The 21,538-nt window shown below is 56.2% G+C and overlaps 1 protein-coding gene and 1 long non-coding RNA gene across 2 annotated transcripts; one reads left to right on the plus strand and one right to left on the minus strand.

Moving 5' to 3' along the window:
- Positions 1 to 17: 17 nt before the first annotated feature.
- SQSTM1 (sequestosome 1) lies at positions 18 to 11,030 on the minus strand. The gene is made up of 8 exons (XM_072947092.1): positions 10,782 to 11,030; positions 9,164 to 9,259; positions 8,432 to 8,661; positions 8,194 to 8,335; positions 7,358 to 7,438; positions 2,079 to 2,293; positions 1,616 to 1,811; positions 18 to 877 (listed from the first exon to the last, which is right to left on the minus strand). The coding sequence occupies exons 1-8, from the start codon at positions 10,984 to 10,986 to the stop codon at positions 720 to 722; spliced, it is 1,323 nt and encodes a 440-aa protein (XP_072803193.1). The 5' UTR covers positions 10,987 to 11,030; the 3' UTR covers positions 18 to 719.
- A 7,826-nt stretch (positions 11,031 to 18,856) lies between these two features.
- On the plus strand, positions 18,857 to 21,055 carry LOC140688397 (uncharacterized). The gene is made up of 2 exons (XR_012063043.1): positions 18,857 to 18,946; positions 19,096 to 21,055. It is a non-coding gene; the product is annotated as an uncharacterized lncRNA (long non-coding RNA).
- The last annotated feature ends 483 nt before the right edge of the window (positions 21,056 to 21,538 follow it).

The following is a 21,538-nucleotide window of genomic DNA, read 5'->3' on the forward strand; positions in this document are numbered from 1 at the left end:
CCTCTCGTTGCAGCATCTTTGATTAAAGTGCTTATACCATTTAATTAGATTGTTTACAAATAGGATAACAGGATGGCTACAAAGTGATTTTCTTACTTTAAAAGCAGTTGACACATTGGAAAAACAAGAGAAAGCTAGTGGTTACGAAACAGGCAGTACTCAGTGAACACCAACGTCAGCTCCCCTCAGCCCTTCCTCCCAGACACGCAGCCGAAGGCCCGGGCTGGCCCGCCCTCGGGTACTCACTGCAGGCGGCCTCCGCCCCCACAGAACATGGGCTATACTCTTGCTAAATTCAGAGCGTATCAGGTTTCTAGCAGAGCATCAATTACATGTCAGTGTACTGTCAGTCCCTGGAAAAAAAGACAAAAGCAGAAGGCCCCTAGGCAAGGTGCGCTTGGGACTGCTGGTGTCATCCTGGCCGGGGGGCGCAGGAGTACAATGCAGCGTGGCCCCCGCATCCTCCCCGGGCTGTGAGGAGCCAGGGTGCCCACGGGAAGCTGGTAAACGCTTCTCAGACATCAGCACGCACACACGCTTGGAATTCCCTCCTTGTGTTACTTGCTCTACTGCCCGAAATGGCTTCATGCGTCCCCACCCCCCAGATGCTGGAAGAAGAATGCAGAGAAACTCACCCTTACAGAGGCACTGGGGTTCTACACTAGCTCAACACAACTATGAGACAAGAAAGGGGACACAGAACAGGTGAGCACAAATTGTCACAATGGCGGTGGGTGTTTTGAATACTGGATGGTGTCCAGCGCAGCCCCGATGTCGTAGTTCTTGGTCTGCAGGAGCCTGGTGAGCCAGCCGCCTTCATCGGAGAACCCCATGGACAGCATCTGGGAGAGGGACTCTATCAGCCGGGGGTCAGCTTCTGCCAGAGAGCAATGAGAGCCGTGAGGAGGAGGCCTGGGCCCCCAGTGCGACCTGCACATGGCAGCATCCTGTCCAGCCAGCAAGGACCCAGTGCCTGCAGGGCCTGACCCTTCCATAAGGTCTTAACCTTCAAAAGGACCCTCCACAGCAGGGACCGGCAAGCTTTTGGTGGAAAGGTCAGAGAATAAACACTTCAGGCTGCTGGCAGTCTCTTTTCCACTTGAATATTGTCTTAAACATCATTGCCGTGTAATAGTAATGAACCGAAGCAGCGTGTCAGCTGCTGCTGTTACTCAGTGTGTGTTCTCCAGGCTGCCACACTCTCCACCCGGCCCTACTGCCTTCCACACCACCTGCTTTACACGGCGGCTTCCTGCCTGGCTCCTACGTGGGAGCTTAGCTGTGACCCTGGCTCTAGGTCGGCCCCCTCCCTGAGGACAGCAGGAAGACCCCCGAGTTCCACAGTGTGAGGCAGTGCCAAAGCCAGCACCGCCTCCACGGCACACCTGCCTTTGTGACTCTGGGTCTGGATGTTGTTTTAGAAATTACTAAAATTAGCTGAGCTTACTAGGGCTCCGTGTAGATACAGAGGACAAAACCAACTCATGATTTTCCCTCATGTCAACAGGCAAGCTCTGCAGTAGAGAACGTAACATCCTTCTGTGTTGCTAGAAGCAAATGACAGGATGCTCTGAATGACAGAGGGAGAAATACAAAAGTGCTTGAAATGACTTGCCTGGTGGCAGATGTGGGTACAGTGCGGCTTCCTTCAGCCCTGTGGGTCCTTCCTGGGCAGGGTCCAGAGAGCTTGGCCCCTCAGATTCGGGCATCTGGAGAGACTGGAGTTCACCTGTAGATGGGTCCACCTCTTTCGAAGACAAATGAGTCCAGTCATCGTCTCCTCCTGAGCAGTTATCAGACTCCATCTGCTCCTGGAACAGAAGCCCCGTGAGCACGAGGACATGGACAGCAGCCCCCCGCCCACAGCCTCGGTCCCCGCAGGCGCTGGGCCGTAGAGCACTGGCAAGAGGCTGTACGAGTGTTTTTCTTTACAGAGATCTAGCAGAGGGTTCACAGAGTGACCACGTGCCAGACAGGGGGCCCGCGGGCCGCACAGGTGCCAGGCAGCGGCTGCGGCTGCAGCGCTGGGGGGGCGCAGGGCAGCCCAGCATCAGGGGACGGGGCGGGAGGGTGCTTGCCTCAGGCTGCCCCCCTGACTCCAGGGCAATCTTGTTCATTTGCTCCACCAGAGACTGGGCCGTGCCCTCCGCATCCCCACGCGATTTGCTGGGGTCAGAAGAGCAGCTGCTTGGCCGAGAGCTGCACTTCTCCTCTGTGCTGGAGCCGCTGGGGGAGGCGGGTGTCAGACGGCTCCGCTTCCCGCCGTGTTCCACGTCAATGTCGACCTCAATGCCTAGAACCCGAGGAGCAAACAAAACCTTGATTAATCTCAGCTAACATCCCAGACCAGCTTCAGAGCCAGAAAGTCCAGAAAGAGACCTTGTTCTCCCCAATGGTGCAGACGGAGCCAGGCCTGCAGGACGGGGTGAGCGCCAAAGACCACGTGTGGCCAGAACCCCCCACCCCCGACCGTGCTGAGGCCCACATGAAGCACGGCCCTCGTGTGCAGGGACCTGGCGATGCGGAAGACACGCACACTGAACACTCCCGTTCTGCTCGTGCAAGGCCCACGAGCCTGGCAGCACAGGGCCGGCGTGTCCACCTCGTCTCACACTCTGGGACTCATGTTCACTGATGGGGAGGGAGGCCACAATCACCCCGGCTGTGTTTCTAATCAATTTTACTTTCTCAAAGGACTAGCATGCCCACAGCTTAGAGTCAAACAATTTCCAAAGGCTCAGAGAAGACCCCCTGCCCCGCAGCACCCACCCCAGCCCACTCCCCAGGGATGGCTTTCAACCCAGGACGCTATTTCTTTGAGTTTATTGTTTAAATTTTCCTCTCTCACCTCCTCCTTCCCCGATCGTTTGAAAAACTCAAATTTTGGTGAAAACAACATTCAGTGTTCATGTTCGTGCAGCTACACAAACACTGCTCCCAGCAGCGGGCCTGTCCCGTGCAGAGCTGTGCTGTTTGTGTGGCGTTAACGACGCCCCCCTCTTTCATTTGCTAACTTTCCCCAACATCTCCAGCAGCTTCTCTAGAATTTTCTACTTGAATTAAGAGTATGGGAGGGGGAGGGGGTGGGAAGGGACAGACTGGGAGTTTGAAATTTGTAGATACTAACAGGCATATGTAGAACACTGCACAGCACAGGGAAATGTATACACGATCTCGTGGGAGCTCACGTTGAAAAATAATGCGGCAATGAATATAAGTATGTTCACATATGGCTGAAAAGTCGTGCTGACAATATTGTATACTGACTATAACTAAATAAAATAAAATAAAAATAAAATAAAAACAAAAAACAGAAAGAAAAAAAAGCATAGGTGAGCCCGGGAGTTCTGGCTTCCCCCGGAGGCCCTCCCTCGGGCTAAGCCTCCAGCCGTGGCCTGGACGGGCGGCTCTCTGGGCCAGAGGCGCAGTTCCGAGGCCTCTCCTTCCATCCTGGCAGCTCCCCTGTCACTCTCGTGGCTTGGGGCCCATCTTTAAGCACCCCTTCTTTCAGTCAGGCCTTACGTCTTCATTTGGCCAGAGAGGGTTCCAGCCCAGGTAAGAGGGCTCAGACCTTGCAACCCTGAACAGCTCTGTCCTTGCTCTCACCCTTGATCGTTTAAGTTGGGTACAGAACTCAAGGTTGAAAAACCATTTTAGAAGAGACTTTTGAAGCCACTGTCTTCAGCTCCCAATGCTGTGCTCTTTGAATTCCCAAGCTTTTATAGCAAACTACAGTTTCAGGAGCATCTCTTCATCCCAAGATAAAGTGTTGACACTTGACAGCATTAAGCTTAGGTGTGGGGTCCTCCTCAGTCATTCTTGGTTCAAGGCATCTGGGGGTCCCTTTCCACCCAGAGGTTAACGCCTAGTGCTAAGAAACTCAACACTCTGCTAACAACTTCCCCCCTTCAGTTTACCCTGTGCTCTTTCTGGAATTCCTTCATCCTATACTGGGCCTCCAGGCTTAATCCTCAAATCCCATCTTTTCTCTCCTCCAGCCTATTTGTTTTGCTTCTAGAAAATCTCCTTGAAATGATCTTAAAATCTACTTTTCTGGGAAATGTTCATGCCTTATTTATCTGATGACTTACCCCCTAAGCCTTCTTTTGAGGTTTTCTTTTTCCTGCTATTTCTTTAAATTCCCAACTATATTTTTATTCTGTCCCCTTCTGTTACCACTTTCATGGTATCCTGTTTTTCATGGATGCAGCTACTTTTCTTTGTCTCACTGAGGATGTGCTAACATTCTCTTCCCTGTCAAGTCCTCCCTCAATTCCCTTCTTTCTCGTGCATAGAGGTTTTCCCAAATGGCTGGTGACCCGTGGCTGTCTGAGCCTAACGCACTACGAAAAAGCTGACAGGAAGCACTCCCTATGGGGCCGGGGCCGTTGTTAGCTTCCCCGTGCAGGTGGCAGGGTGTCTGGCCAGGCACCAGGACCCCAGGGGGCAGAGCCGTCGGGCGTGTCCCTGGTGTAGCCAGCCTCTCTGGCACAGGGCCTCCTGCACAGGTGGTGGGGTGTCCAGCCAGACTCCATGACCCTGGGGGGCAGAGCCGTCGGACGTGTCCCTGGTGTAGCCAGCCTCTCCGGCACAGGGCCTCCTGCACAGGTGGCAGGGTGTCTGGCCAGGCACCGGGACCCCGGGGGGCAGAGCCGTCAGACGCGTCCCTGGTGCAGCCGGCCTCTCCGGCACAGGGCCTCCCCAGCTCCTGCTGGGCTCGCTCTCACTCCTGATGCCCAGTTTCAGGCTGGTGCCTCACCCTGCAGTGTCCCGAGTGTCCCCACCCTGAAGCTCGCCTGGGTCAAGGGCTCCAGCAATTAAACACTGGGTATCCTGCCAAGGTTGGCGAGGCCGGCATCTAGCTGAGTGGGACCCTGGAGTCTCTCCATGATCCTTAACAGGAACCCCTCGTTCCCAGGCCCTCCCTGGTCCCTGCTTCTCAGCAGCATCCCCGTGCAGGTGGGCGGCTTTCTGGTGCCTCCGCTGTCGGTTACTGCCCTCCACCCACTTCCCATCTTCCAAAGTTTGGTGACATCGTTTTATCTTGTCCTCTGTTACTCTGTTCCCTTTTTCTTTATCCATGTTGCTTTATATTTCTTTGTTTAATCCCTTCCCTATTAGCCATTTTCCCCAGCGTTTCATTCTGACAGTCTCAAGCAAACAGAAGAGCTGGACGGACAGCACAGTGAGCACCCACATGTTCTCTCGCTTCTTAAATGAGTGAAAGAAGTGACTCTTGGGTAAACGGAGCAGAGAGATTACTGAACGAGGGTTTCTCCAAATTGATAACCTGAGACTTCAGGGCTTGCAAGGCTGTTCCAGTCTGTGCCCTGCTGCCCCAAATCTCTTGTGTGTTGGGGGGTGGACATTTATCAAAAACCCCATGACAAGGAAGAGCCCTGCTGCTGCACGTCCCCGATATCACTGACTGTGACCTCCAGCCAGGTGCAGCCCTGGGCTTCATGGTGCCATTCAGCTGGCACCTACCTAAAAAAGGCCTTGGGTTTTTAAAGCCACTGACTCACTGCACAGACCACCCCCGTGAGGTGTCACTGGCTCTGTCCACTCTGGGCCCTGCTCTGGGAACTGTCCCTTCTAGGCAGTTAGCAGACTGCCATCCTGTCAGTTTCTCATAAGAAAGGAAAATACCTAGAACTCCAACAACAGAGTTTAGTCCCCCCTCGCATGGCTATCCGAACTCTCCGAAATGGAAGCTACTCAACGGCGTGTTTTACTGAAACGTTCCTTGTTTTGCAGGGTTCCAGGCTCCTCCATAGTTAGCAGAAAGCAACTCCATCCACTTAGAAAGACCCGAAAGGCCTTATTTCTTATCCCAAAAGACCCCTGAGCACTCCCAAGATTATTCCCACGTGTCCTGCGCGGGGAACCCAGGTCAAGTTCTGAAACACTGAACAAGCTCAGCTGGGTCTCGGGATGGGGAGCAAGGGTGATGCGGGTCTCCCGGGGAGCCTTCAGGACACACGGCGCCCAGGCGTCGCCCAGGCCCCGCGCACCAAACCAAGGGGCCTGGAGCTCCCTGCCTGAGCCTAGACTTGTTTTTGTGACTCCCCAGGTTGTCCTGTTCTTTCTTTTAGTAAAGGACTTGGTTCTTCAGGGTAGTTTTAAGTTTCCATAAACCAAAATGTATACCAAAAAAAAAAAATCCTTTGTTGGGGATTCTGACACTCAGCCAGACTTGAGAACCACTGTCCATTTACTGTCTTCCAAAGAGAAACTTCCCAAGGTCCCTAAGTAACAGCCCATTAGTTGGAATTTCTTAAAATTCTACTCATTATGTCTTCACTATGTCACTATGTCTTGAGTGAGTGGCAGGGTTCAGGGAGAGCCTCTCTCGGTTATACCCTCATCAGTGCCCACTGTTCTTGGAAAGCATGAGATGCAGGAATTCTTCCTCATTCTCTCAAGAGCCATTAGCTCCAGTACAGAAACCATGTATGATCTGAGCTGCGTCATGTATCAGCAGTGCCAGGATGTCACTGCTGCTTCAGAGCTGCTTCAACGAGCGTGAGCAGAAATGGCCGCAGGTTGGAAGTGATGGCGGTCACGTCCTGCGGGTTGGGCACCCTCCTATTGCATTCTTTCAGACACTGACATGGCTTTTGGACAGACCAGGTGGACGCTCCCTGCCACTGCAGTCACAAAGATGAGCTCTCCTCTAGTCTGAGATCACGGGTGCACCACAAGGCACCCTCGTCAGCAGACCCCCGCTGCTGTGACACGGCAGGTGCCTTCTAACGTCTCGGCACCCTGGCCTCAGGCCGGCCACCTGCGAAGGTGCACCGCACACCCACCCCGAGACCTACCCTGGGCCTGCACACTGGGAACCCGGCAGCACACTCAGCACTGCCTCCCTCGCTCCCTTCTCCCCAGTGCCCAAGCCTGGCATTCGGGAAGCACCAGGGGAGATTGGGGGTTGCAAAAACGGGAGGAAAAGCAAAATGGCGCCTCAACTAACTACTCACCAAGTCCTTGAGTAAACCCCAAGTCTCACATTAGAGAAATGCAGACTGGTCTTCTCCCAAAAGACAGACAGGCAGAAGATGATGGGCCAGTCTTGCAACTTGCAACCTTCCCTAGTGGATTACCCCAACCAAACGCTGGCTGTCCACTTCACTCCATGCAAAAAGCTCAAGAATTTGTCAGGGAATTCAACCTTGAGTGGCCTATGGAGCAGCACTTGGCAAAGGTTGATCTGAGGCAACAAATCCTTACCAGTCTCGACACTTCAGCTGCCATTCCTCTGCCATCTCCCAGGTGAAAGCCACAGAACAGCTACCCACCCACTGGCTACCAAAATGCTCCTCTGATGTCAAAGGAGGACAAGGCAGCCACTTACCCAGAGGGCTGAGGGCAGCCGCCACACTCTCCCCTACATTCTTGAGGAAATTCACACTGGGATCCTCTGATGGGCCAGAAGCTTTGATTTTAAAAAACAAAAATACAGATAAGTTTAATTCAAAGCACATTTCTCAATAACTGACACCCGCCACGGTCCTGTCACCTTCATCCCGGCAGCCTGCACTCCCAGCACTGCCCTCCCTCCCTCCCCAAGCCACCTCCTGGGCTCCTTTGTCCCTCAAACTGTGTTCCTCCTTCATCTGTCAGCCTAGTGCTCAGGAACCCCGCAGGGCGCTCAGTACACACACAGCATCAAATACTATTTACTCAAAATCGAACAAGAATCCCCATCCTTGTTCTTAAATATGAGGTGAATCAAAGGATGTACTAAGATTAATAAAATCAGAATAAAACCGAAACTTCAGAATACAAGCTGTGTGTAAGTTTTTAACCTGGGGACTGTGTTTTAAAGACTCGAGCAAATTTGACCCTGACTTTCCTGACAGCCGACACAGAAGAGAAGGGAGCACGTGGTAGAGATGCAGGGGCTGGAAGGGCCTCCCTGTCTGCGGTGAAGGCCATCTCAGAATGCCGCGCAGCGTGGCAGGCAGCAGCAGGCACAGCTGCGGCCTTGGGCACTTGGGCACCTCAGTTTTCCCACACATGCAATGGAGACAGTGCTCCACACCTTGCAGGGTTTTGCGACAATTAAATGCTGTGGGTGGCCCTGAACTGCCCGGCCACAGGCATGCAGGAATTCAGGACCTGGGGAAGGTCCTCCAGGTCTGCCGGCCCTCATATCTCACCCTTCAGAGGTCAGCGGACCGACCTCACCTGATTCCGCAGCGGGGCCAGGTCGGGCGTCCCCTGCTCGAGGTGGACGCGGGCTCCAGTTCCCAGGTGGGCCCATCTCCCAGCCAGGCCACCCAAAGTGGCCGTGTTTCAGCTTCCGGAGCCAGCGGCTGTGAGAGAAGCCCTGCAGAGGGGCAAGCGGAGGGGCAGGGCAGCGCCAGGTCAGGAGGGCTCCGGCCACCCAGTGCCCACCCCGGGCCCATGGGGAGGCCCTGCTGACCTCGGAAAGGTGCCCGAAGGGGCTGGGGAAGGCCAGCTTGCTGTGCTCCCTGTGCAGGCCCTTCCCCTCGCAGACGGCACAGAGGTCGTAGTCTGGGCAGACGCTGCACTTGTAGCGGGTCCCCACCACGGGCCCGTTGCAACCATCACAGATCACGTTGGGGTGCACCATGTTGCGGGGCACCTCCTGAGCACACGGAGGGCGGTGGTCCCGCCGGCACTCCTTCTTCTCTGCAGAGAGGGCAATGAGCCGTGAGGCTCCCTTCAGGAGCCACGAAGACTCCTCTGTGGGGCCATCACAGTCAGCAGGCCCCTAACCCCACTCTTCAGACACTGAATCCACTTGGAATTCAGTTGCTCAAGGGACAATAACGCTAGGAGGTTCCCAGTCCCTGTGCCTGTTACCTGGGCACGTGTGGCCCAGGCAGAAAAGAAGCCATAGGGACAAAGCTAGGTCTGCACAGCTTTGGCCTTGCCCGTGCTCAAACCAACTCCATAGCTGCCCTTAGCCCCTGGGCCCAATCAAGAGTGTGCCCACAGACCCTCCAACCTCTCCCAGGTGAAGGACACAGACTCCTTTCTCAGGCCAAGCACAGCGATGATTACGGCCCTGTCTCAAACAGCCCGCAGCTTCCTCACCCCTCCTTTAGGGGAATTTTTCCAAAACCACAAGCTCGTTTTACTTAGCAGGGAGCACCTGGCTTCAGGCAGCACCCCGGAGAAGCCCCCTTACCTTTAATGTAAATACGGAAGATGTCATCCTTCACGTATGACATTGCCATTGTCAGTTCCTCGTCGCTGGAAAAGGCAACCAAGTCCCCGTCCTCATCTAGATGAAAGAACAGCATGTGAGCAGCCAGGGTGTCTCAGCTGGACACAAACTACCAGCTGCCCTGTCAGAAAGGTGCTGTCTCCATCCACATCCTACCAGACCCAGGCCCACTGTCAACAGAGGGAGATCCCCGTCTGTGACCTGCTCTGGGGCAGTCTGGACCTCTTCTGGCTTTGGAGAGTAAAGTAGAATACTTCTGCCCGCTTCCTTCCCCAACGAAGCTAAAACCATGTATTTGTATGTAGTCTCGTTTTTAGATGTTGCCTCCAATGGTTTAAAGCACCACCATAAGCACAAACCATATATCTACAGGCTGGATCAGGTCTGTGGGCCACCAGACGCAGCACCTACCATAAAAAGAGGTTGCTTTGAAATATGGAAACAACCCAAACATCCATCAACTAATGAATGGCTAAACAAAATGTAGTGTGTCCATAAAACTGAATGTGATTCAGCCACAAAAATGGCATACTACAACATGGGTGAATCTTGAAAGCATTATGATAAAGAAGCCAGTTACAAAAGACTATATATTTTTACATAAAATGTCCAGAATAGGGAAATCCATAGAGAAGGTAGATTAGTGCTAGCTTAGGGCTGGGTGGACGGGATGACGAGGATGAGAGAATAGCTAAAGGGTACGAAGTTTTTTAATAAGGAGGTGAAAAGGTTCCAAAATGATTGTGGTAACGGTTGCAAATCTGTCGATATGCCAAAAATTGGACACTTCAAATGGCTGGATTCTATGGTACCGGAATAGTAGCTGAATAAAGTTGTTACTAAAAAAAAAAAAAAGGAAAGCTGGGGGCCTGGCAAGCCGGCAGCAGTCCTGAGGGAGGTCCCAGCACGGCCCCACCCACTGCCCGCCTCCTTCCCAGTCACAACAACCTCCCCCAACCCCACCCCCAGCAGCCACCAGTCAGGCCAGCGCCACTCTGTCCCTGCATCAACGCTTCTCAAGAACGCTTTCATCTTGCCCCTCTACCCACTGCCAGTGGGATAAGCTCCGGACTCCGCCCGGCCTTGGGCGTCCTGTGGTCAGCCCCCGGCCTCCCCTCCCCGCCGCGGGCCCCGGGCTCCCGGGCCAGGCCGCGCAGCGCCGAGCCCTCCGCACCCCGGCCTGCCAGCCGAGTCACCCTGTCCGCGGCCCGCCCTTCCTCCGCGCCTGCTGGCCCAGGCTCTTCCGGGTTACTATCTGAAGCCCACCTGGCGCCAGCTGACCCACGCTCGGCAGCGGCGAGGTGCCAGTGTAACCCGAGTTCCCCTCTGACCACCCCGTGTCCGCCCCGGCGCGCCCCAGCCAAGATCTGCAGCATCACGGCGGGGGGAGGGGAGGCCGCTCACGCCGCCAGGCCGGAGACACGCCAGGAGCGCCCGGCAGCGCGTGACCCCACAAGGGCCGACCTAACCGGGGGCCGCCGCGGGCCGCCGCCCACCCGGTGAGCGGCCAGAGCAAAGCCCGCCGGCGCCACCAGGCCCCACGAGAAGGCGGGGCAGGGCTGCGGCACAGCCGGCTCACCGCGGTAGTGCGCCAGGAAGCCGCCGGGCCGGAGCACGGGGAACAGCGCGGCCACCCGGCTCAGCAGCCGCTCGCAGGGCCCCGGGCCCGCCGCGGCCTCGGCTTCCGCCTCGGGCTCCGGGCTGAAACAGAAGCTGAAGCGGCGGATCTCGCGCGCCGCGTCCTCCTTGCCCAGAAGGTAGGCCTTCACGGTGAACGACGCCATCGCCGACGGTTGAGGAGCAGGCGCGTAGCGGGGCAGCGGCGGGTGCCAGCGCGCGGCTTTTGTAGGGGACGCCGGAAAACCCGCCCCCTCCACGCCTCCTGGGGGCGTGGCTTGAGCGCGCCGCGTCCCGCCCTGGCCCCGCCCGCGTCGTCGCGCGCGAGCCTCCCTGCAGGAGCCCCACGGCCGCTCCCCCCTCCCCGCTGCTGGGCCCCCTCGGTGCCGACCCCTTTCTCACTGCCCCTAAGGCACCAGGGACCCCAAGAGAGCGGCCCCGCACTCTGACATCTAGATCGGGCGTCCGCCTCTGCACCTGAGGGAAGGAACCGGCCAGGGTCCCGCCCCAGACCCCTCCCAGGCCTGGTCCTGGCCATGACTCAGCATAGCAGAACCCAGGCCGCCCGGGGATGCCCAGTGCAGAAGGGTGGCGGGGGATAGAGGCCCAAAGCCACGAAGCTCCCAGGCGCTCAGCGGGCACCGCCGGCTAGAAAAAATTGGCTCCCAAGGTGCTGTCCTGATCTTGCCACTCATGTTGGCCCCCATCCGTTCAAAGAGATGAGCTTCTCAGGTGGCAGCCCACTACATCGCCCCCAGCATCCTCCATGACGGCCCTTACTGGGTTGAGGGACAGAGCCTCTAAATCAAGCCTGAGCGCCAGAGGAGCTCCCAGTTTAATAGGGGGTTGGGTTGAGAGGTGCCAGAAGAGCACAGAATCTTCCCCATCCCCACCCAGCCGGAGGTCCTGCTAAGGCTTCCTGGAGCTTCAGTGGCCACAAAGTGGTCACTGCAGCCCAAGAGAGTCCCCATGGGCGCCTGGACACCCACTTGTCAGCTCAGGATTCAGCTCAGCAGGTGGTGCCCAAGGGCCTGAGGGTCTCAGGTCTGTTGGCCTCATGAGCAGTGCAGGGGTCAGACCAACAGCCCCCAAGCTAGGAACCAAGAAAAACTGCTTTGTGACAAAAGTGATATATTTAAATGGCCTGGGGGAAGGGGGTTTTTAGGGGGTGGTGTCTTAGAAGAAGGTAGGCTAGAAGAGTATGTCGCCCTATGAATCCTCCCAGGTAGAATTCTGTGAGAAGAAAGTCAGACCTGCTGAGTCAAACTCGAGTTTTTCACGGTGGGGTTTGTGGGAGCAGGTAAAACTTCAAGGGGCAGTTGGATTTGGCTAGTCAGGTGCAAGGGTGACTTGCTTGTGGAATCACAGCAGGGACTTGTCCACAGGTGTGACTTGTCCTTCCCAGAGAGCTCCAGAGCAGGCAAGGCTTTGAACCCCTGCCCAAAGCAGCCCCGTGGAGAGGGCAGGCCCCTCTCAGGCTTCTCCCCACTTCCCTGCTATGAGCCTGGGGAAGTGGCCCTCTCTGCCCACTGCCCTACAGACAGGGTCGGGGTCAAAGAGGGGCCAGTGCTGGGCAGAGGCTGCAGCAGCCCACAGGTGCCCCTGCGTGACTCAGCAGCCTGGGAGCCACTAAGCCCAGGGCAGGCTAGGCCAAGAGCCCGGCTTTCTGCCCCCGGGACTGTGGTGCTTCATCATCTCCATCTGAGAGCATGGGGTGCACAAGGAAAGCCCTGTGGTTCTGGGGAAACGAGTTTCAAGAAGGATTCCAGGCACAGCCTGTGTCTAAACAAGCAACTGAGGCAGAGGCTGCCACCAGGAACACTTTTGCTTTTTTGCCTTTTGGCTCCATTTGGAACTGTGGTGGGTTTAGAGGGAGGAATGAAAAGCTCATGGAGAAAGGGGGTGACAGGAAATGGGGCTCTGGGAAACAGGGAGACCCCTGCTCTGGGGAGCCCGGGTTCTGGCCTTCCCAGCATGCCCCACTGCTGAGCCCTGCCCTCCCGCCAGGCCTGCTAGAAGTAAACAAGGCGGCAGCCGGGGAACCCCCTGGCAGGGCCCTCTCTGCCTTACAGTCAGGTGGTGTGGCCAGCAGTGAGTCAGCGTCCCATGACCAGCGTCATAACAAGGGGATCCCCGGCCCCCTTGCTGCCACCAATGACATCTTATCAAGCAGCCAGGCAGCCAGGCTGGGGAGAATAGGTCTTGTCAGGACCCAGGAACCAAAAGAGCAAGTAGAGGCCAGAGTGGCAGGGAGCTGGCAACCAGACCCTGTCCCCATGATCCAAGGCCTCCTTATGACATTTGTTTTCCTTCCCTTCCTAGGGCTGCAGGGAGCTCCCCAATCTCCCTGGTGCCCACTGCCCATCTCCCCACTCTCCAGGGTAAAACATGCACACTCCACCAGCGGGAAAGCTTGGTGCCTGAGTCAGGAGACCCACTATCCACCAGCACTGCCACCACTGGGGAAATGACCAGCCTCTCGGTTTCCTCATCTTTGAAATGGGACTGGAGTGGGACAACCTGAGTCACCCTCCCCAGGTGATGGCCCTTAGGTGTGTTATTTGTTGTTTGGCTGCTTTGGGGGGGTGTCAGCTGGGAGCGGGGTGTCAGGGAGGAGGCTGCATCCAGGGTTGAGATGAGAGTTGGGAGCACAGAACAGACCTTGAGTCAAGAGGTTCTGGGAGATGAGACAAGCAGGGGTGGCCAGAAGGTCTTCTGATTTTATTGCTGTCTCGTGTGTTGTAACCGCTCCCTCATTTATCCCTTCCTCTCTTCCAAAATTATCCTTGACAATGGTTTCCTGAAGTTCCCTTTAGTTTATTTTCTTTGGGGTGTGGAGCCAGGCTTGGAGGTTAGGTGGTGGGCCAGACAGAGACAAGGCCACTGCAGGACTCAGGCTGAGCTGCTCTGGGCCACTGTTCAGACTGAGGATCAGAGGGGATCAAGCTTCTCCCCCACCCCAACACTGGGCCTAAAGGATGAGTCCGTCTCGCCATGGGGGAATAGAGTCATGGGTAGGGTGCCTCCAGGCCACACTGCCCTGGGACCTGTCTGCCATTCTCTTCCCTTACACAGGAGGGACACACCCCTGGCTTGGGTTCCTAACCATGCCAAACCAATCTACCTGGTGACTTTTTCCCGGCTCCTTCCCCTGCCTAGAACGCCTCACCTCCCGTGGCAGCCTCCCACCCTAAATGTCACCTTCTCAGTGGGGCCTCCCCTGACCACTCCCTTGGGAAAATACCCAGGCACTGGATATCACCTCGTTTTAGCCCTTCCTGCAAAAGCCCACAGCCCAGGCAAGAGGGGGCCGTGGGGGCTGCAGGCCGGCTAATGAAAGGAAAGGAACTGAAGTCAGTGTCATCCAGGAAATGAAATAAAGCCCCTGAGGAGGCATGGTTGGAGAGTTAGGTAATGCCAGATTGTGGGTCTCGGGGGCCTGGGGCCCTCCTACACGGCTGCTGGCGGGAGGAAGCAGCCCTTCTTGCTGGGCTGCGCTCACTAGATCCGGGGGCAGGCATAAAATCTGGTCGTACCGGGGGACCTTGAGCTGGACGTGGCCGCGCCGTTCCCAAGGGCCGTGGAGCTGGCTCTCGGAAAGGGAGGAGGAGTGAGGCCTAATGCGGGGCCATGTCTGTAAATACGTATCTGAAAGCCTGGCGCCCAAGATTAGCGGAAGGACTAAGCCCGACGGGCGGCACCATGGACCTCTGTGGCTGACACTCCAGCCCTGCATGCCTGGCCCAGAAGGAACGTGCGGCCCAGGGTGGAAGAACCCAGGCTGGGTCTTGGGTGGGTAGGGAGACGCCCCTAGAAGGGGGCCGCGGACCGCCTGGGGAGCGGCATCAGCCAGCCAGCCCCTTCCCCTCCAGCGTGTGTCCTTGGGCTCCCCGAGTGGCACCGGGCGGGGTCCTTGCCTGACTGAGAAACCGGCAGGGACTTGCGGTTTCCCCGCAGCGACAGGGAGCGCACACCTTGCTTTCTGCATCAGGTCCGCTGATCAGAAGTGGTCAGGCACGGCCTCAGGTCTCCTAAGTGGAGCCTACGCCTGCCTGGGGTGGGGGTGGGGATGTAGAGGGGCTCGGACAGGTGTCACGACTCGAATCCAATGGTCCTGCCCCTCGTCGGCCTCTCCAGTCCTCGGTGGAGACCGACCTAAGGGCGGACACGGCTGGGGCCTCCAAAGCAGAGACCCAGTTTAACTACGGAAGGTACTGGAAAGAGCAAAGGAGGAGCCATGAGGTGTGGGGGAGGGGGGCTGTGAGGAAACCGCGCGGAGACCCCTGACGGGTCCAGGCATTCCCAGGCCAGAGACCCGCGGAGGCGCCTGGGCCTGCGGGGGCGGGGGCGGGGGGGGAGGTCCAGGGGCTCCCAGCTCGGCTCGGGACGGCAGTCTCCGGGGAGCGCCAATCCCAGGCCGATCAGTGAGAGGGTGCCGGGGTTGGGGCGCGCTTTCTGGAGCGAGTCGGGAGTTTGGGTCACGTGGAACGGACGGCCTCTGCGGGTCAGGCTCAGGATCCCGGCCCTCTCCTCCCCCTTCCCCCCGCCTCCCGTCGAAAACCTAGAAAAGTTATCTGGCGTCCTCCTCGAGTTCGGAAGTCCTGCTGCGCGCCGGGGCCGCCCCCCTTGGTGCGGGGCACTCACGGCCCGCCCCGCACGCTCTGAGCACGCGCTGCTCTGCTGCGTCTCCGCCTCCGGGCCGGGCCGGGCCCCGCGCGCCCTCTGCTGCCGGCGCGGGCTCAGGTCACTCCCCTGGCTCCGCCTGGGCTCCCGCGCCTGGCACCTGGGGGAGCTCAGGTAGCGTTTGCGGGGTGCGTGGGGGCCGTGCGAGTGTTGGACGTAGAATGTGCCCCTCATCGTGCGACCCTGACGTTCTGGAGCAGGTTTCTGCGCGCGATCTTCCTTGGATAAGCGCTCCTCGCTGTAAAGCCGCGTCCCGTGCGCCCCCCCCCCCGGGTCCCTGACCGCGGCGCCGCACAGGAAGGCGGGCTCTGCGGGGGCTGCGGTGCCGGATGCGGGCTTCGCGCAAGTGACCGGGATACGGGGAGGGCCTGCCGGGGCCCTGGCGGCTGAGCCGGGAGTTAGTCTGGCAGGCCCTGAGTTGAGGAGAGGACCGGAGGGCCCACAGAGCCTGAGCTTCCCGCAGGCCATGCCGGATTTGGCAGGATGGTAGCCACTATGACCTGATTAAAAACATGTCTGGTGGGGAGAAGGCGGCAGAGCCTGGGTCACAGCTGCTGAGAAGGGCACAGCCCCCGCCCCCGCGCTGTAGGGACCCACACTTCCGCTCTCAGACTGCGATCCCGAGGAGCTGGTGTTCCCTTAGACAAGAGTTCTGGAGACAGAAGAGGGCTAAAGCCCCCCGCACCCCAGATTTTATATGCATTCCCCAGTCCCCTTTTTATCGACCTGAGTTCTCGGACTCTTTAATGAATTTCTATTGATAAGAGGCCAGTTGAGAAATCCCAGGCAAAGCTGTATTGGACAGCAGCAAAAGGGGCCTGAAAACAAGTAACAAGCTTCCTTGCTCCCTCACTGGGGGTCGGAGCAGGGGCCGTTGGTCCCTTAAATGCGGTGAGGGTAGGGCCAGATCAGGGGTGGGCGGGAGGGGTTGGAGCCCTTGGTGGTGCTGTGTGCAGGGGTCGTGTGTGAGACTCTTGCTTTTGCACCCGGCACCTCAGAAGTGGCAGCTGGGTTTTGGCCCTGCTGTACCTTACTGTTCATAGTTTGCCCTAACTGTACACACGTGCAGTTATTTTTAGTTTCTTATAGTGTCTTTGTATGCAGTTGCTCCAGGAGGCGTTGCCAGGTGCAAGTACTTCAGTAAAGGGTCCCAGGTCGCAGCCTATCTCACCCTCACCCTGCTCAATTTACATCCCTCTTTGGCAGGCACTTTCCTCTGGGGAGTCATTTCCCTTCTACCCTGATGGGGAGGGTGGGGTGTGCACGTGACCTCAAGCTTGGCCAAACAGAGCACTCGTAGCCCTCTGGATCAGGGTCATATCCTGGAGTACTGACTCACCGCCTCCCCACCCCATGCCTGCCACAGGGTTCCCAATGGCAGTGAGGGTCACCGCAGTGTAAACCAGAAATGTGGGGGTCAGATGTGGCCAGGCTGAGCCCTCAAATCCCCAGCAGTTCCTGTTGATTGCGCTTCCCAATAATAAAAGTAATGACACTCTCACAGTGCTGCTCTTATGCCGGGAAGCATTCTGAATATTTTATATCGAGGTGAGACCATGTGATCAGCTCTGGCCAAGGACCTGAGACAGAAGAGCCGCGAATCACTCAGAGGCCAGGGCATTTATTTATCTGCCAATGCCAGAGCTTCTAAAGCTCTGTTCCCCTTTGCCAGGGAAGCCTGCAGTGTTCAGGTGGTTATTCCTGGAAAACCTGGACAGGAACTACCACGAGCTGAACCCCCCAGGCTTTGAGAAATACACCTTTATTAAATCATAGACCTTTGGGATTATTATAGCAGCATAATCAAGCCTATCCAGATTATTATCCCCATTTGACACCCTGAGGAAATGGGCACAGAAGGGATAAAGTAACTTGCCCAAGGTCACACGGCTTGTGCCACACCCTACTGGAGCCAGGATTATGAAGCCAGGCAGGCTGGCTCTCCACACCCAAGAGCTTGTCTCAAGAGCGTGTCTGTTCACACTCTTGACCTCAGTGATGTATAGTCTCCCAAGGCTGTCCTGAACCCATTTACTTTTCATCTCTAACCCCTGTCCCCCATTCCAGACCTTGTCTCTCTCCTAGCTGCCTATATCAGGGCAGAAAACCTTTTCCTCTACCCTCTTAGACTCAGTGCTTAGGGCCTGTGAATTAAACAAACAAGATAGATTAGCAAGAAAATATTTTTATTTACGTACTAGGCAGTTAGAATTTGGGGCTAAATTTACCAATTTAATGAGGGCAGCAGAGAAGGAAAAGAAGGAGAAACGTGTTTACATGGAAAAAATATGACTTTTAGGAAAGATAAATGGGTCCTTAGGAGAATGATAAGGAGTTCTGTGACAACGTCTGTTTGGGTTATCATGTGAAAAGAGTCAATCTTTCCTTAGTTGCTCCCAGGGAGGGGATTTAGGACAATCTGGAATTCTTTGGGGAGGCTCTGCTTTTAGGCAGATAAGGGGGAAAAACAGCTTATTCTCAAACGCCTTCAGCTCAGAATAATCTTTATGTTACAGTGGCATATTCTGGACTCCTTCCCCTACAACAGCCCCTGGCTGGTCTTCCTGCTTCCTCTCTCCCTCTCTCTAGTTCCTTCTCCATCCCTGCCAAAGCGATCACTTCAAAATGCAAATAGGACTGTGTCAATCCCATCACAGCTCCCACACCTCTCCCTGCTTTGGACCTATCCCATAGCCCCAGGGGGGAAAACCCAAATCTCTGACAAGATGTCCTGGTGCTCTGGCCTGCCGCTGTCGTCCCAGGCCTCCTCTCTCACTGAGCTCTGCCCAGGCTGGCACTGACTGCATGTTCTGATCAATCCTTTACTGAGGCAACTCCTCCTCTCCCTGGGTCATGCAGCTAACCTCACGTTCCCAAGGAGGCCCTCTCTTCTCATCGTGGTAATTCCCCACATTAGAAGCTTTCTGAGCCCCAGGGACCTTTCCTTCCCAGTGCTGGGCACGGTGGCTGCGGACGGGACTCTGGGAGGACAGGGACCAGGTCGATGTCAGTACACAGTGTATCTATGTCACCAGCAACTCAAGGGCACAGGGTGGACGCTCAGGACATTTGTTATGAATGAATAAGGAAAAGAGGTGTCTAAGGAAAGGACCAGTGGAGGGGTGAGGTGAGTCTTTAGGGCACGACTACCAAGCTCTCACTGTACCAGAGACACTCTTAAGCATCTGGAGAAAACGAAAGACCCCTGCTTGGAACCATGTTTTGCAATGCAGAAAATAAAGGATATCGCACTACAAAAAGACTACTAATGTTGAAGTGCAAATATCAAAATATAAAAACATACAAATTTGTGATATAGGAATACCTGTGATTCTATATTAACCCATTAAATTGTAGGATAGAGAGGAAGGACTACTCAGTACCAGAATCACGAAGCAGCAGTGAGTGCCTAACTGCTGTGTTGAAGGGTCTGCAACACCTGCAGTGAGTACGAAAGCCCCTGCGATTTCTGTGTGACAGTCCTAAGCTCTGCTAATTCTGCTGGACTTTGCTGCCCGCATTCATAATTGAAGGAAATTCCAAGTTTCAGTTAGAGGTTAGTGAAAATGAATGCTTTTTTTTTTCTGTCTCAGCTCTTGGGCCTCCTCAATTCTGGATCCCTGGACCACAGGTTAAGAAGCTCCCAGAAGAAGGATGGAAGGACCTGCCACAGCTGAAGGCTGTCCCAGAGAATCTCCAGGAAGGCAGAAAAAAAGCTGAGGGCTAGCATGCAATCCCAATACAAAAGCACGTTTTCACTCGGTGGGAAGCAAGGACCCAGGAGGAAGGGCTCGCAGCCTGGGGTCTGGAAAGAAAGCAGAACTTTCCTGTGCCCATTGGGCTCCACCCTCCTTCCTAGGTGGGGGCCAGAGTCACTGTCCCCAGGTACAGGAAGCCGAACCCCTGGCAGGGAGACAGGCAGAGCTCACCCACCGGGAAGTGCCTTGAGGGAGTTTGGGTTGCAGGCAGGTCCTGAGGGATTTATAACTACAGGGGCACAGAGAGCAGTGGAAAACTGGCCCTGAGCCAGGCAACTGCCCGTTTCAAAGGGAAGAGTTGAGAGTCCAGAGGCTACAGTGAGGGTCAGGCTACAGGCTTGCCAGTGCTGGAACAGCAGGACCTAGGCGCCCCCACCCCCAGCAGTGGGCAGAATGAATGAATGCATGCATGAAGGAACTAATGAATCAAGAAACAGTGGGCCTTTCCTCGCTGTGATATCACTTCTGCAGGCCCGGGATGACATCATTCCCTTAGGCTTCTGCTCTCTTTCCATGGCTGCCCCACCTCCAGTCCCCTTTCGGTGATAGCATCAACTTTCCTTTGGGATGTCCCTTCTCTTCCCCAGTGTACAATCCTGGCAGGACAGTCAGGCATGGCGCTGATCCATTCTCAGCCAGGTGGTGGGTGTGTGTCCCTGAGCGCATGTGTGGCTAAGAGGACCCCCTCCTGGAATTCTGAAGGGGCGCCGGGGAGGAGGTAGAGGGTAGGTAGCCTGGCTGGGGGCATCTAGAAAGATTACTGTCAATCTCGGCTGCCTGCATCCCTACGGCTGCCCAACCCCAGCCATCAGTTTTGGTGTGTGGCCCCTACCAGCTTGCTTACCCTAGCCCCTCCCCCACTCTTCATCACTCCAGATCTCTTCCCAAAGTCAATCACCACCCTTTTCCACAACCCTAGCGCTGGACAGTCCCATTTCTAACAGAGGTCCTGCATTCACCAGATGTCAGAGCAGAATTCTGTTCCCTTCCTGGGTCTCCTGGTCCCTGCTCTTCCTCCCGAAAGGCAGAGTGTGGAGAGGGACGGGACACAGATGAACTTCCCAAAGTTTTAGTCATTGTCAGACCATCTCCTTAATTTTTACCGGTTGAATAATTTTCCTTAAATCAACTCACTGTTAAGCTTAAATACACATTTAGAGAAAATTTTAAACCCTTTTTATCATAATCCAAATGAAAAACCATTATCCCTGCCACAAATAAAAGATGCCTGGGAAAACATTGGAACACAAAACAAGTTTACTCCAGAAAGCTCAGACAAGCCCAGTCTCAGTTAACAGAGTTCATTAGCAAGTAGAGCTCAGTACCACTGTGTCAGTGTTGGGAATCTGTTCTGCAGGAAAACTTGAAGCCAGTCATTTAATCAGGTCCAGGATAGAGCCGTGTCTCAGTCTCTGGCCCTGCCTCACCTGCTACTGGCATAAATACCTCTGCAGAGGGGAATGCCCAAGAACCTACTACACTCCCTGGCTTCCATCCAGCAGGCCTGGGCTGGAAGAGGAAGGCATAACCCACCGGCTCCCAGTCTGAACCCACTCACAAGAGGTCTCTCGCCAGGGTCCCTTCGGAGTCCCTGCAGCCAGTTCTGGGAACCAGGACTCTTAGGAATGGCGCCCAAGCAGGGACGTGGCCAGGGCACCCCCTAGTGCCTACCCAGAGACTTAGCTGGAGGAATCCCTTTCTTGTTTGTACCCGTCTTCGTTCCACAGAGGACTGGGAAAGCTTGCAGTTAGTACAGAATAAAGGTGTAAGCGCCCTGTGGTAAAGGGAGAGGAGACGCTGGACCGTTAGGGGCTCGGCCCCCATCACTTCGCGGTTCCACCTGCCTCCCGCCTACCAGCTCGTGGCACCGGGAGGCCAGCCCCGCTCTGGGCAGCTCATCGTGCCCAACACCCCCACACTTCGGCCCTCTGACTCCTGAAAGCAGCCAAGTGCCCTATTTGACGGAGCAGGGCGCCTTTATCCTGCAGACTCGAGACAGCAGCCCCCGAGGGAGGGGGAGTGAAGTGCCCGTGGGCGTCGCGGCAGGCAGCGCCACTCCGGCATCCTCCAGCTGGAGGCACCGCCAGCTCCGGAGCGGCCACACCTCTCCCCCTCCCACTGCCTGGACCCCTCAGCCCTGGGGGAGGAGCCTGAGGGTCCCCGAGTTAACGCGCGCGAGTGGGGTCCGGATCCGGGCTGGACGAGTAATGGAAACGCTACTGACGAGGGGTTCGGAGGACCCGGCACGCCGCCTTCACCGCAGCGGACCCGCCCTCGC

The sequence above is a fragment of the Vicugna pacos genome, chromosome 22 (genome assembly GCF_048564905.1).
Source record: "Vicugna pacos chromosome 22, VicPac4, whole genome shotgun sequence".
NCBI lineage: Eukaryota > Metazoa > Chordata > Mammalia > Artiodactyla > Camelidae > Vicugna > Vicugna pacos.